This window comes from Rattus norvegicus, chromosome 15, assembly GCF_021556685.1.
Source record: "Rattus norvegicus strain SHRSP/BbbUtx chromosome 15, alternate assembly SHRSP_T2T, whole genome shotgun sequence".
In the NCBI taxonomy this organism is placed as follows: Eukaryota; Metazoa; Chordata; class Mammalia; order Rodentia; family Muridae; genus Rattus; species Rattus norvegicus.
This window is the reverse complement of record NC_141548.1, coordinates 59,877,709-59,893,161: the sequence shown is the minus strand read 5'-3', so window position 1 is coordinate 59,893,161 and position 15,453 is coordinate 59,877,709. Positions and strand designations below refer to the sequence as shown.

Here is a 15,453-nt window from a genome sequence, read left to right as displayed (position 1 = left end):
ACAAACCTGCCAAAGCCCACTGAACACACTCAGTAATGACCGATGAGCATGTGTGTGCACCAGTGCCTCGGGGGCTGCCGTAGTCGGAGGAACAGTAGTTCTGGTGGTCATGCAACCAGTGAATGCCTATTGGGGTGACAGGAAGAGAGTTACAGGCAGAGAATAGGGATCACTGTGGGATGGGAAGCTTCAGATCCTACAGGAGAAGGTAGCACAGCCTCTGGTTCCAGAAACTTCCCAGACTTGCCCCAACAGATGTAGGAAGAAAACCCCAAGTCCCCTAATGTGAGAAAGGAGTTCTGACCTCCCATTAGCCCTGGGCGGCCTGTGATCGTATTGAAGTCTGAGTCAGGTATATGTTCAGCTAAGAAGCAAATAATTTCCTGAATTTGCTCTTCCTCAAACTTTTCCCTAGAAAATGTGGTGAGAAGTGGAGCTGGAATGATGGGGTCTAACCAGGGCCTGTGGTCAGTCACATGGCTGTGGGCTTCTTTCCCATACGGGCATTGGGGAGGAGAATTAGTGTATGGAAGCTGCCTGAGGGACAAACCTAGAGGGTAAGGGCCAGGCTCGGAAGCTTCAGGTTTGCTGGCTGAGGCAAGCTTGACTTCGCTCCGACAGTGTGGGCTTTTTAGTACCACACCCACAAAGCTAGCCATATTTGTTCCACGTCCTTCATGAAGACCTGGTTTTTTTTTTCACGCTGACTTCTTAGAGTGCGGCTTTACGATAAGTAGATTCTTAGTGGTGATCAATCACAAGACCCACGCATCAAAATAACTCTACTGTTTGTGTCTTTGAAATACTTAATCTTTGGTCTGAAGTGTATGATATACTTTGCTTGCTTGCTTTATTATCATCTTTAATAAAGTCTTGATTGAAAAGTGGAAGTCACAAGTATGTATTCTTAGCTTCATTAGCATGAGAGGTGTGCCCACGGCTGAGCCGTGCGGTCTTGCCGGAATCCTTCACAACTGAAGCTTGTGTGTCTAGTTCCAGGATCTCTAAGGAACATTTAGAAGTCATTGTCTGCCTTCTGCTCTGCCTCTTACGTTCACGATGGTTTTGAAAGGCCTTTGGTTTTGACCGTCAGTCACTAAGCTTTGCTCAGAAGTCCACAAAGCGTGAGACGGCACCTGGAAGGAACCCCAACACATAGCTCGATTCAGCTAAAGGCTTGGAGGCAGTGCTTACTCAGATAGCATCAGGGAGCCAGGGAAACATGGAGGTTTCTGGATGCCGTGCCAGCCTCCAGAGCCAGGAGTATATTATGATTTAATGGTACCTCTCCGCCACATTTGATGAACTGCCCTAGGAAAACATTTTGAAGCAATAAAGCATCCATTTGGCTCCCGAGTGATGAGAGAGGCATTGCTCTTTGCATTAACTATTCAGGAAGAGAAGTGACCAACTGCTAATAAGCTTTACCCAAAGAAGGTCGCTTAAATCAAGAAAACACGAGAGCGAGGCTGTCTTCGATTTCATGTGCAATTAACAAAGACGCAGCGCAGAGCAGTTGGTGCCCCGGTGCCACGTGGCCGTGCGCTGGTCTATTTAACTGCCCATGCCTGTCAGAAGGAGTACACGCTTCTGAGCTCCAGGAAGGCGGTGCAGTCTAATAACACACGAGCGAGCGAGCGAGGAGACCATGGCTGGTGAGTGGCTCAAACGGGCTCACTTCTCTTGCTTGCCTCCATAGACTTAGGTCAGTGGTGGCTCAGTCCCCTGGTTTCCGCTTAAGAGAATGGTCCCCTTTAATTTTTCTTAGAGATTCATAGTCTTTGTAATTATTACCATGATACCTGCTGTGTGTATAGTAAAATGTCTGTTTATTAGTTGATCAAGGGGTTGGACTTGGGAACTTTTATATTTGCCATGTAGGTACAGCTCTAATGTGTTATTTGACAATAATTTTTCTCACTCTTGTGCCACAAGTACATGAACGGTCCCTCCCTTGCAGGTGCTCAGGTCTCAGAACTTCAAGGCGGTGTGCAGGACACTGTGTTTATAAGCAGAAAGTCAGGATCCTAGTCTGAAACACCTCTGGTGCTATTACCTGCTATTCCACCTGCTTCAAGGTCCTTAATACAATTAATTTGCTTTTTTTCCCCCAGTATCATGAAAAAAAATGAAGTCACAATTCTCCTTTTTCTTCAAGCTAAACAACGGATTTTTGTCTGTCTTCAGGTGCGCTCTGACTAAAGAGGAGCGCTCTAAATTTCTGCACAGGGAGAAGGACCGGCCTTCGTATGAATCTGAATCACACAGGAAGTAGTGCAATAGTGTTAGTTATGAAATTTAATACCACATTTCTTTTCATTTTCCATTTAAAATTCTTCTCCATATTGAAACCCGTGCTTCATCTCAGATTATGTCAAAGCCTATTTAAAACCGGGTTTCAAGATGCAACCTGTACAGTAAAAATGCCTGCTTATTTGTGAGAGTCATCTTTAGAAAGAAGCCCGATCAGTCACAACAGCTTCAGAGACCAGCAAAGACTTCCGAGGGCCATCCTTTCCTGGACATCACCCAGAACAAAACCCCTTTGTTACAAAGGCTTCTCTTTGCTTCATCAATGGCATAAACACTCAGTAGAGAATGTCTTGTAAGAGGTTGGGCTTTTAAATCCCCCCTGGTTGGTTACTTATGATCATTAGATTGAACCTTCCCTTTCAGATAATCACTCCGTTCAGAAGGCTGATGCTGTGTGCTGAGAACAGGAAAGAAATGGAGGATTGGATCAGCTCTCTGAAGTCAGTGCAGAGCAGAGAACCCTATGAGGTGATGTGCCATCTACCTGTTTCCTATCCTCAGAGTGCAGGCATCCATAAGAGTAGCCGAAGAGCTAAAGCTAAGCCTGTGCAGAACTTAGTATTGGGGAGCTCACTAGAACTTGTTTAAAGTAGACCTTGTTTTTCCTTAAAGTGCCTCGGTGTTGAGAGTATGGGGTGGAAAGTTTGGTCCTCACTGTAGCATGCACAGTTGCAAATAGTCATGGGTCTCTAGCCTTGCTCTCCTGTTTGACAGCCCTGTCTGAACATTGTCTTTCTAGGTGGCCCAGTTTAATGTGGAACATTTCTCAGGGATGCATAACTGGTACGCCTGCTCCCACGCCCGGCCCACCTTCTGCAACGTGTGCAGAGAGAGCCTCTCTGGAGTTACCTCCCATGGCCTATCCTGTGAAGGTACTGCAGCATTCTGCATTCGTGTTCTACCAACGGCTGATACCGTAGCTACCCCCTCATGGGCACTGTGCCGTAGTGAGGGAAGCTGGTGGCAAGGCCTGGGAGACTTGTTTAAATCAAGATTTCAGTTTCGTTCTAGCTCAGTGTTGGACGCTACCCACATGGGACTGGTTTGGGGAAATAGTGTTGCCCAACCTCAGAATTCAGTGTTCTCTGGAAGGAACTAACTACCTCTCTAAAACCCCCCTGAGCTTCGTACATTCGTACATTCTAGTTATCTTAGTTCTAATCGACCGTGGAGACCAGTGTATACCCTTCCGCAGAATTCCTAATGGTTATTTATATTGCATTATTAGAAATATTTCCCTTTACTTACGGTTCGTTTAAATGGACATCATGTTGGAATTTCCTTTTCTTTTGTGTACAACACTGGGGTTGAGCCCAGAGCGTCGTGCACATTAGGTGAGCACTGCCCCTCCCCCACGTGGCATTGTATAAACGTGCTTGGCCATTCTCTAAAAATAAGACCCCTGCTACTGTTGGCTCTCTTCGCTTCCTTTTTTTCTGCTAGAATTTTTAGTGATAAGATGTGTGAGTTATTACTTGATTTAGGAGCTGTAAGGAGCAAATGCAAGCCTGCCAGTAGCCACCAAGAGAAAGCTTGTAACTTAAGAGTGGAGAATGTTGGGTACTATTTTTTTGAGTTGTGTCTAGGACTAGAACTATCTCCTTCTCAAATGAGTCCTATCGTGGGTAATTCTGAGCATGCGCAATTGGTGTTTCAGTTAAAATAGTGATAGGATCTCTCTCCTAATAGATTCCAAACCGTTTATTGACTCCACACAGAGGCTGGGGGCTGAGCTCTGGGTCACACCCTCTTCCTCTGCCCGTTCAGACTGTGACTGGGCTTAGTGCACACAAACAGAAGTCAGATAGACTCACTGTAAAAATTTAAACTACTATGTTTCATAATCCCCTAATTTAATTGAGAGTGTTAAATATAATCTCAGGGAGTAATTATCCTTCACAGTTATTTAAATAGTATCTGGACAAAACAAGTTTAAGTGGTAACTTTAAAAAAATTAATAACATCAAATATAATAAATATGGATACTTATCTTCTAAGTACTGTTTAATATTTAGGAAGACTTAGCATGGTAAAGACTAAATATTGAGTAAAACCCATAATTTTACCACAGTATTTGCAAAGTTTTTGTGGTTTTGGTAGTAACATTGTAAGCTAGGGAATGCAGTGTTTTTCAGCTCTCTCTGGAGGAACTCAGTGGCCACCTTACAAGATATAGGTACAGAAGAGTCACTTGCATTTCCTGGTGACCATAGCAACAGTCGCCTTGCCATCACTACTTGTCATGCAGGGTTGTGAGTCTCGAGGCCCCTGCCCAAAGCACTTCATTATTACAAAGCTCTGTTCTTGTTTTAAATGAGCTGTTGCATTTTTTTGTTGTTTTTTTTAACAATTATATTATTTACATTTCAAATGTTGTCCCCCTTCCTGATCCCTCCTCCACAAGCCCCATATCCCATTCCTTCTCCCCTTTGCTGCTACCCCACCCACATAAAGACTGAGTCTGGGGACCGTAATGGAGGAATTAGAGAAAGGACTGAAGGAGCCGAAGAGGTTTGCAACCCCTTAGGAAGAACAACAATATCAGCCAACCAGACCCCCAGAACTCCCAGGGACTAAACCACCAACCAAAGAGCTGTTTCTTTTTTTTTAATATTTATTTATTTATTATGTATAAGTACACTGTAGCTGTCTGCAGACATACCAGAAAAGGGCATCAGATCTCATTACAGATGGTTATGAGCCACCATGTGGTCACTGGGATTCGAACTCAGGACCTCTGGAAGAGCAGCCTGTGCTCTTAACCACTGAGCCATCTCTCCAGCCTGAGCCGTTTCATTTTGAATGGCAAGCTTTTGAAGTAATGAAGGAATTATATATTTTTACCATCTTCTATGTCCTTGCATGGAACTAACTGTAGTTCAGGCTGCTGTTGAACACACACAGACATCCACCTGCCTCCAGCTTCTGTGTGCTGTGGTTAAAGGGATATCCACAGGCCCAGTTCCAACTCACTACTTTGCTGTCTTTGTGACAGCTTCCCAAGCTGCCTGATTGTTTTCTTGTTGTGCTGGCACTTTAGAACACCTCTGGGTCACCTTTCTCTTGTGACAGTTTCAAACTGTTAATATAAGTGCACAGCACAGCAATGCAAATGTCAGAAATATTTACTGTAATGAGTTTTCTCAGATTAAACACACCAAAAGAGGGGAGTCTACACCTAGAGTGAGGAGTGGGATTTCACAGGTACTCTGCTTACTGTATTACTTTGGGTATGTGCGCAGGTCTACACTATTTTCTTCTGAATAATTAATTCTTTTGTGTTTGTTTAATTTCTCTTCCTATCAGCAATCTGTTATATTACATTTAACTGCTTCATAAATACAAAGACATTAAATTTTAAGATTTCAGTTACTACTGCTGGATCTCAAACCTTAAAAAACAAAGCGAACAAACAAAAAGTTCGTGCCTCTTTCCTCGCCCCCTTTAAAAATGCCATGCCGTAACTTCTTCCACTTCAAAACCTTTATACGATTATTATTATCTTTTTAGTATGTAAGTTCAAGGCTCACAAAAGATGTGCAGTAAGGGCAACAAACAACTGCAAATGGACCACGCTGGCCTCCATCGGGAAGGACATCATAGAGGATGAGGATGGTGTAAGCTGCGGCTCTGCCCCGCCCGCGCCCTGCCTCGCCCTGCCCCCGCCCTGCCCCTCCACGCCCCCACCCTGCCCCCTCACGCCCCGCCCTGCCTCGCCCCGCCCCTCCACGCCCCACCCTGCCCCGCCCCACCCCGCCCGCCCCCTCCCCCGCTCCGCCCATCCACACCCTCGCCACGCCCCGCCCCGCCCCGTGCTCTTTCAGAGTATAATGAGAGTTAAGTGGGAATGTGGGTTATTTGGGTTGCATTGGAAGTGTTAGGTGATTGTGAGTTTTGATTTTTGTTTTTTTTTTTTTTAGATTTATTTATTTATTATATATAAGTACACTGTAGCTGTCTTCAGATACACCAGAAGAGGGCATCAGAACTCTTTACAGATGGTTGTGAGCCACCATGTGGTTGCTGGGAATTGAACTCGTGACCTCTGGAAGAGCAGTCGGGTGCTCTTAACCGCTGAGCCATCTCTCCAGCCCTATGAGTTTTGATTTTTAATTAACTGTTCATAGCATTCCTCCGCTTTCTGCTTGAAGGGGAATCTGTTCTAAGAAAGGCTTAGGAAGGCCTCTTGGCTGGGCTGCTATGAAAGATCTTTCTCTGAGGAACTCAGTGGTCTTCAGTGCTTAGCTGAGATGCTGCTCATTCTGCCAAATTCTGGGTCTTCCTCTCAGCAGTGTTGGACTCCACTGCATCCTGGATGTGAAACCTTTGGGGATCACTGTACTATAAGCCTTTCTACGCCTTTCTCCTCAGCTAGATTTCTGCTGAAGTGAGCCTTTGTCCTTTCTCTGTGTACCTTCAGGGTTCAGGAAGGCTAGATGGTCCATAAATGTGAATAAGGCGAGTGAAGGACTCTGGGGATCCACATGATTGAGTCTGTAGAGTAAGAAACCCTGCCTTTTTCAGAGTGAGGATGACGACGTCCTCCTCTGGCTGGCTTCGCTCTGACCGCTCCTCCTTCCTGTCCGCAGGTCGCCATGCCTCACCAGTGGCTCGAAGGCAACTTGCCTGTGAGTGCCAAGTGTGCAGTGTGTGACAAAACATGTGGCAGTGTTCTTCGCCTGCAAGATTGGAAATGCCTTTGGTGTAAGACAATGGTAAGGGTGAGATATTCTAAAGTAGCATCGTCCCTAACCGGCTCAACTGTGGGGTCGAGAGACAAAGCAAATAATTTCTGACAGAGCAGACCCTGGTTGCACACACATCCCTTTGTGACATAATGGTTCTCATTCATGTATTTGAAGAATATTCCCTCTAACATGGCATTGGCGCGCGCGCGCGTGTGTGTGTGTGTGTGTGTGTGTGTGTGTGTGTGTGTGTCCCATTTACAGAGGTTGCTTGCATTCAGAAGGATCCCTGTCTCATACAGGCTTTCTATATCGATTCCATCACATCGTGGCCACTGTTTTCAGCAACCCATCCTCCCCTCCACACCACCCCCCACACTTAAGACACATGGTACCCTCAGAAAGCCCTGCTCGCTCCAAGGTGCTATCAGGTTATCGTTGATATCTGAAATGTCATTTTGCTGCAGTCCTGTGTCTGTCCTCTGACACAAGGAACAGGGTCTCTGACCAAGTGAGGACAGCCCATGTAAAGAGATGGCTGTGTGCAGTATGCGCTTGGTGTGCAGACAGCATCGGGGCAGGCAGCCATGTGCACTCTGCCTGTTGTCACCATGCTGACTGGCCACAGCAGTGACTGCCTTCCACTGGGCTCGATTTGTTTGGCAATGTTTTGAGTCTTATAGTCTTTTAAATTTGAAAATTAATCCCCTACACACACACACACACACACACACACACACACACACACACACATTTTAAACGTATAAAGCCTGTTGCTTTTGTTAAGTGTCAGGCAGATCAGCGGAAGCACAAAGGAAGTGGTTCTGGCGCATTTATTGTCGTCAGTGAGACTGACTTCTAAATGCCTCAGCATTTTAGTCCGGTCTGATGGGTGGCCTGGTGCTTCCGTCCACTTTTAAATGTAGCATGACTCTCTTTGTCCTGGTGCTGTGGCCTGTCCCATCCTTCTTGTCTTTGGTAAGCTGCTGTTGCTGTGATGACGACTCCATGACCGTGGTTATTGGGAGAAAGGGTTCATTTGGCTTGCATTGCTTATCACAGTCCATCAGGGATGGCAGCTGGACAAGAGTTGAAGGCAGGGAACCTGGAGGTGGGAACTGAGAGATTCCACAGAAAAGAGCTACTTACTGGCCTGCTCACCGTGGCTTGCTTAACCTGTTTTCTTACACAATCCAGGACCACAGCCCAGGAGTGGCACCTCCCATTGTGGCCGGACCTCACATCAACCAATAATCCAGATAATGCCCCACAGGCTTGCCTGCAGGCCCATCTTACGAAGGCATTTTCTCAGTTGAGGCTCCCTCTCTAAGATGGCCCTAGCATGTGTCAAGTTCCCAGAAAGCTAAGCAGTTATAACTTCATAATGGGCAGACTCTCACAGGCGTCTTTTGCATCTCAGTAAAACTCTAGCTCCTAAAGTCCTCTCAAACCGTTCCTTGTTTTAAAGGAACACTACAGCTCATTATTTTCATTCTCTGTGTGTGGGTATGTTCTTGAATGTTTGTATGTGCACTGTGTGTGCGCTCCTGGTGCTGATGGAGGTCAGAAGGCGGTGCCAGATTCCCTGAAAGTGGAGTTGGGGAGGTCATAAGCCCCTTACCTGTGCTGGGAACTGAAAGGCCAGTGCTCTCAGCCTCTCCCCATCCCTACAGTTCCTGGCACAACCTACATTTCAAATCTTCATTTCCTTTTGGGGTCTAGTGCGCCTCCCAATTCCTGCGGCCTCTGTCCGCTGTGCGTTTCTTGCCGCTTCTCTTCTCTGGGGCTTAGCTGTCTGTTTCTAACTCTTTGAAAGCTCATCGACATATGATGAGCTGTTTCAGAGAGGCTTGTGCCTCTCTTCATCTGCAGGGAGCATGCACTTACTGTACACAGTCAGTAGTTTTAAGCAGTCTGCGCTAAGGAGACTGCCCTTGAGGAGTTCTGCGTGTAGAGAAATTGTAGAGAGTGGCATGGCCGTTCCAGGTGGTGCATGGTGGTGCTGTGGAATGTCTTTCTTTCCCTGTTCTTCCCTGGCTCTCACCCTAATTATTTCTGCCCTATCCTGTGTCTGTCACACAGACCGGCCTCTTTCGCCATCCCTTGGGAAAGCACTTTTGGCCTCATCCTTCCTACACTCTATCATTTATGGTGTGCTTCCTGTTTGCCTTTGGCTGAGGACATTGCACATGAGGGTCCCCAGTGCATGCTACCATCATCATCTAAAGGGCCAAACAAAGCAAACGAGAACCCATCCAAAGCCTGAATGTCGACCACCCACGTGGTCCATCATATACCGTAACAGTGTCTGTGAACGTTAGCCCTGATTTCCCCAGGCAGCGTTGTGTAGATCTCGTTCTGTGCTGCTCCACGATTTTCACACAGTTTTAAACTATCTGACCAAGCAATGCTTTAGTCTCAGCACTCAGGAGGCAGAGGCAGGTGGACATCCGAGTTGGATGCCAGCCTGATCTACAGAGCAAGTTCAAAGACAGAGTTACACAGAGAACCCCTGTCCTGGAAAACAAAGCACCCTCAGAACTATCTGTGCACATTAATTTTTCTAGAACACATTTTTGTTAATTATTATGTCATGGTTGAGAATTGTCCCCAAATAGGTCATCAGGAGAATAAAAATCTTTATGGCTTTTTAATTATCCTCCTGGAAGGTTTGGCTTAGTTAATGCATGTATTTCTTAAAGGACCAATCAAATAAAGCCATATTTAAGTAAGTGTTTGTGGAACATCCGCTTAACTAGCCGACACGTTTAAAAGGTTCTGTAGGTGGACACAGGAGCTGTTGTGAGCAGCCAGGCTCCTCCACGGTGAAGTGACCCTGTGTGTTACCACTCGGAATGTCTCAAGTTGGCTTGAGAGGCTTCTGCTTCTCTCCTCTGCCATGCAGGGCGGTGGTCTGGCTGAGCAGTGGCAGCACACACAGACGCGTGACCTAAGAGAAGTTAGACTAGAAGGTTGTGGGATCACTGCGAAAAAGAGCTTGTACATGGCAGATCTTATTTATTTTTATTACATTTTATGACCCTGACATTGAGATACTGTCCCTCCATCTTCCCTCCCTCTCTTCCCCTTCTGTATTTCCCTTCTCGCCATTCCTCATCTCTTCCTGACTCCCTTCACCAGGCATGCCTGACTAATAGCGCTTACTTTAGATAACCACAGGAGTGGACTGCTCTGGGCAGAGTCTCACGTACAGTGCGAGCCTATTTCCCAGAAGGGTGCATGTGCCTTTAGCAGTTCTGATGGTATTGATCCTGAACAAACAGGTCTGTAGGTGTCGTTTATAACCTGGAATGGCGTTGGTTCATTTTTTTTTTTTTTTTTACAGTTCTTGAAGGTTTCTTTGTTTTATTTGTCAGGTACACACTGCCTGCAAAGACGTGTACCATCCTGTCTGTCCACTAGGCCAGTGTAAAGTTTCCATCATCCCTCCAATTGCACTGAATAGCACAGACTCTGACGGTATGTAGCAGTGGTGTAAGTGCGTGTGTTTCTGGCGTATTTAATGTTGATTTAATTTCCTATGGTAAACTGTAATCGGCTGTTCTGGTCAGTTTTTATAAATGCTGGATGGTATATTTGATTGTTTAATTAATTGATTCTTGAATTGCTGGGGATGAAACTCGGGATCTTGAAGAGCTAAGCATGGGTCCAACCACTGAGCTCCATCCCCAGCCAAAACGGTATTTTGAAACAGAAGCTGTAGGGCATCCATTAACACATTGGCCAGATCACCCTGCACAAGACTTGCAGATTTTTTTCTTTCTTTTTTCTTTTCTTTTCTTTTTTTTATACATCCCAACGAATGAAGGAAGATCGTGAGTTGGTACTGAACTCCTGGAAGGTTAATTTGTGTGTGTTCTCTCACCATAATTGAAACTGCCCATTAGCATGGACTGCTATTAAGATTTGCTCTCCTGTAATTTCATTGCAGGAGTCTGTACTCCTCTAGATGAATTCACTATTTCTAGACTCTGGCAAGGCTTAACTGTAAGTGCCGGAGACTTTCTGACATCGCCCGTTTTAGAATGGGGTGTTCATTACCTCCTTCTCCACAAGCCACGTTACGGAAGGTTTCTGCAGTGTGTCCTCTTAGTCTTCTGCCGAGCTTCATGACAGACGTTTAACAGCTGTGGATGTGGATGTGGCTCAGGGGATGTGCTCTTGATAACCCTCCCTGCCCCCATATGTCTTTCACTCATTACACATTTTAAAGTATTTTCTCAGACCTCTGCAAAGAACAAATAGAATATTGTAGAATACCGAGTATGGGCATGAATTATTTGACAACTGTGAATGCATAGCCTAGCATTGCTTTCCTTATAAAGGTTGGTAAGATTGGTGGTCCATTTCAAACACTCCATGATTGAGGTACTTATTGTCTCTGGTGTGGTTTTTCACTGCAAAGTTATGTCCTAAAACATGAGTTTTATATTGCGAGTAACTTAGTTCAGTAGGGGGAGCTACATGACCCTGGTGTGGAGCGGTAAGGAAGGTTCCTTGTTTTTACCCATTTCTCTCCCTTTTTCTGAATGCCTGTTAATAATTTAAGAGAGAGGAAGTGCATATTAATCTTGTCCCGGGCTTGTTTTGCAGGTTTCTGCCGAGCAACCTTTTCGTTCTGTGTCAGCCCCCTCTTGGTGTTCGTCAACTCTAAGAGCGGGGATAATCAGGGAGTGAAGTTCCTTCGTCGCTTTAAACAGTTGCTCAACCCGGCTCAGGTGTTTGATTTAATGAACGGAGGGCCCTATTTAGGGTAATTCATTCATTTATGACAAATCCTACTTGAGTAAAACCCAGTTTTAAGCCTGAGATGTGCCTGGCTCTTCTGCTCGTGAAAATTAATTTCCAAGCCAGGCGGTGGTGGCACACAGCTTTAAACCCAGTCCTTGGGAGGCAGAGGCAGGCGGAGCTCTGCGTTCCGCGCCAGTCTGGTCTACGCAGAGAGTTCAGGTCACCTAGGGCTACACAGAGAAACCTTGTCTCCAAAAACCAAACCAACCACACAAACCCAGAAAATGACATTTTCCCTTAGACATCTTTGTTGGTCTCACGCCTTCCTACATTGGAGCCTTGTCAGCTTTTGGTTTAGCATTGTTCTATGTGAATGCTGCTGGTGACTGAATCCTAATAGACGTGCGCTTCCTAGGCAAGCCCTCCTCATTAAGCTGTGTCTCTGGCTTAACTTTCTCATTATTTGTGGTTTGTTTTTGTTTTTTGAGGCAGGACTGTGAGGCCCTGTGTGAAGTCTGTGAGAACTAGGCTAGCCCAGAACTTACAGGGGACAGCTTGCCTCTCTTCCCTCTGAGTGCTGGGGTTAAAGTTGTGCTCCTTAACTAGAGATTTTAACACAGAACTTCCTGATGCTATAGAGCTTCCTTATCTCACCCCACACTTGTTGGTATAACTTTCGAGTTCAAAAATGTATATAAAAACATTTTAAGTGTGCATCACATAAACTTGCATAGATGTAAAATACCAACTAATGTCAGAAAATTATCTTCATAGAAAACTATCTCAGATTTATATCAATACACACACAGTGCATGACTTATCCAAAGGGTGTCTGTCTAGTACTTCAGCCCTGAAGGGTCTTGGGCTGACTTCGATAAATGCTAAGGGACTTTTGTTGACCGTCCTTTGACCGTCCTGTGATGCTGTCTAACTTAGAGTCTAAGAATGACCGTGAACTGCCTGACATTTTTATTGTGAGGGATACATATGCCTTAGGGTACGTCACCCCTTTCAGGGCCCGTGTGTGGCTTTTCTGTGGGCGTGGTATGTTCTCTTGTGACTCTGCCTCTTGAGTGTCTGTCTCTCCTTGTGTGACTCCTGGGGGTTGTTGGCCCAGGACCTAAGGTTTACTAGGGGTCAGTGGGATACGGACAGAATGACATAAAGGGAGACAGAAGTCAAAGGAAGAAGGCCTGCGGCTGGGAGAAGGGAGGAGACCAAGAGTCAGGCATGGGTGAGGGCTGGCAGGTGCAGCCCAACGTCCCCACACCTCTGAGATGCGTCTCCCTTGTTTGTAAGTCCTCAGAAGGTGACATGTATACGATGGCAAAGCCACACACCGCTGTCTGCTTGGCCTTCCGTTCTCATTCCCGGCTCTGCTCCACTTTCGCTCTTCTTGGTCTTCTTCCCCCCTTTCTTCTAATTTATCCCCATTTCTGCACAGAACTTTTTCTTTTAATTCAAAAGTTTTCTCAGTTAACTATGGCACTCAAGTTAATTTTTACATACACACTCTTATATTTAATATGGATGTAGATATGCATATAAAACGAACAGTAATTGGAGAACGTGCTTTTTATGTACTCAACACTGAAAATGACTGTTTTACTTTCAGCCTGAGATTGTTCCAAAAGTTTGACAACTTCCGGATCCTTGTCTGTGGAGGAGATGGAAGTGTAGGCTGGGTTTTGTCAGAGATTGACAAACTGAACTTGCATAAACAGGCAAGTATGCGCTGGCGTGTTTGAGATGGGCCTCGAACCCCAGGCGTTGCTCCCCGACTTCCCTCAAAGTGTTACCATTGCGTTCTTTTGCAGTGCCAGCTTGGGGTGCTGCCCTTGGGTACAGGCAATGACCTTGCTCGAGTTCTTGGCTGGGGAGGGTCCTATGACGACGACACCCAGCTCCCTCAGATACTAGAGAAGCTGGAACGAGCCAGCACCAAGATGTTGGACAGGTAAAAGAAGTTTTTCTTCTGAAAATGTCAACCTGAGGTTATTTGATTTTTTTATAATTTTAGTAACTGTAGTAAGTCCAAGATTCCTGGTCTTGTTCATTAATCTTTGAGATCCTGAATAGAATTTGCACAAAGTAAATTCAATAAAAGATGCTTTGAATGATGGATGGATGGATGGCAAAAGGCTGAAGAAATGGTTTCGATGAATTCCTTATTTAAATGTGGATGACTGTGAAGTTACTAATTTTTGTTTTGTGGTGGTTTGGGGATAGGGTTTCCCTACATAACTTAGATGGACCTCAAATTTGAGATCTCCTGTCTTATTGTCTCTGGGTGCCAGTATTACAGGAGTGCACCACCGTGCCTGGGGATACCAACTACTTTTAATCACTGTTCAAGTCAGAAAGCTAAAAGGTTAACTTTGCAGCTGGAGCTTCTAATAATGGATTAATGAGACCTGTTAGCTTGTGGAGAGAGAGAAAGAGAGGGAGGGAGGGAGGGAAGGGAGGGAGGGAGGGAGAACATGAATCTAGTCCCAGAGAGAGAGGGAATTAGGAACACTCATGGAGCTGAAGGACCTGCCACTGTTTACATTGTCCTCTATCCCCTCCCCTCTCCTCTCCTCAGCACCAACCCCATTTTGAAAGGACATCTATAAAGCAGAAACCATAGTGTTTGCAGCCTAACAGCTTGTGGTAAAGGCATTTAGAATTTGGGTTAAGGGAACAACAAGATTCAATAAGTCGTAATTGCCCCACCCCAAGAGTACAAGTCAGATAGCAAAATATCATTACAGACTTGAGCTTTCATGAATCAAAACAACTTTGATAGGATTAGCCATCTGTGGGGCTCTCCCTGAAAACATCAGGGAGCCACCAGTCAAAATGCAATTATCCTTAGATGAGAGCCAGCCTCAGATGTGGTGACCTTGTCTGTCACGCTGTAGTGCTTGACTCCTCTGTGAGAGCATATTGAAAATAGACCTGGATGGCAGAACCTTAGCCTGTATGGATCCAAAATGGCATGATGGGGATACTCAGTTGGGCCATAATGCTTTTTAATCTGGGCTGGGGGTCTATTCAGAATCTCCACGGCTAAGAAGGAAGGAAGAGAGGGAGGGAGGGAGGGAGGGAGGGAGGGAGGAACGATAGACTGGGGGGATAAAAAGCAGTGGTGCTGGGAAGTGGCTCAGTGCTCCTGCTGTGAAGCCTGAGTTTGGTTTGCCAGAGCCCATTCAAAGCTGGGTGCAGTAGCACGTCTGCAATACAGCATCTCCTTCTGGCAAAATGGGAGGACGGAGGAGGAGAGTTCCCGGATGTTTCCAGGCTAGCTCTCCTGACATATAAGCTGCAAACAAGATCCAATCACAAACAAGGTGGGAAGCAAGAACCAACAACCAAATTCTCCTCAGCTCTCCGTCTACACACAGGCTGTGGCACAATGCATACTTGAACACACACACACACTCACACTTACTCCCTATATTCACATACAGAGACAGAAAGGAAAAGTGATGGGTAAGTTAACTAGCTCAGGTGTCCCGGTTACTTCTCGGGACTTATGTATGTTAAGACAGCAGTTGTAGATCGTAAACACAGTATTCAGCAGTTTTTACCTTAGTAAAGCAGAGGGTAACGGAGGGTTTGAATGAAATAAAATCAGTTTTGAGGGTGGGGGAGAACACACCTGTAAGTAATTTCCTAAATGATTCGGGGCTTTGCTTCCCAAACAACACAGAGTATTTGC

The 15,453-nt window shown here is 45.6% G+C and overlaps 1 protein-coding gene across 13 annotated transcripts in view; it reads left to right on the top strand.

Moving 5' to 3' along the window:
• Positions 1–15,453, top strand: part of Dgkh (diacylglycerol kinase, eta) — a 169,521-nt gene that overhangs the window by 95,058 nt on the left and 59,010 nt on the right. For 10 of the 13 annotated variants that reach the window (NM_001427603.2, XM_087586210.1, XM_087586215.1 and 7 more), the window contains 8 exon segments: positions 2,677–2,781; positions 3,053–3,185; positions 5,824–5,930; positions 6,903–7,028; positions 10,376–10,478; positions 11,613–11,772; positions 13,366–13,474; positions 13,568–13,707. In NM_001427603.2, coding sequence (NP_001414532.2) covers positions 2,677–2,781; positions 3,053–3,185; positions 5,824–5,930; positions 6,903–7,028; positions 10,376–10,478; positions 11,613–11,772; positions 13,366–13,474; positions 13,568–13,707 — 983 coding nt within the window. 13 annotated transcript variants of the gene reach the window in all.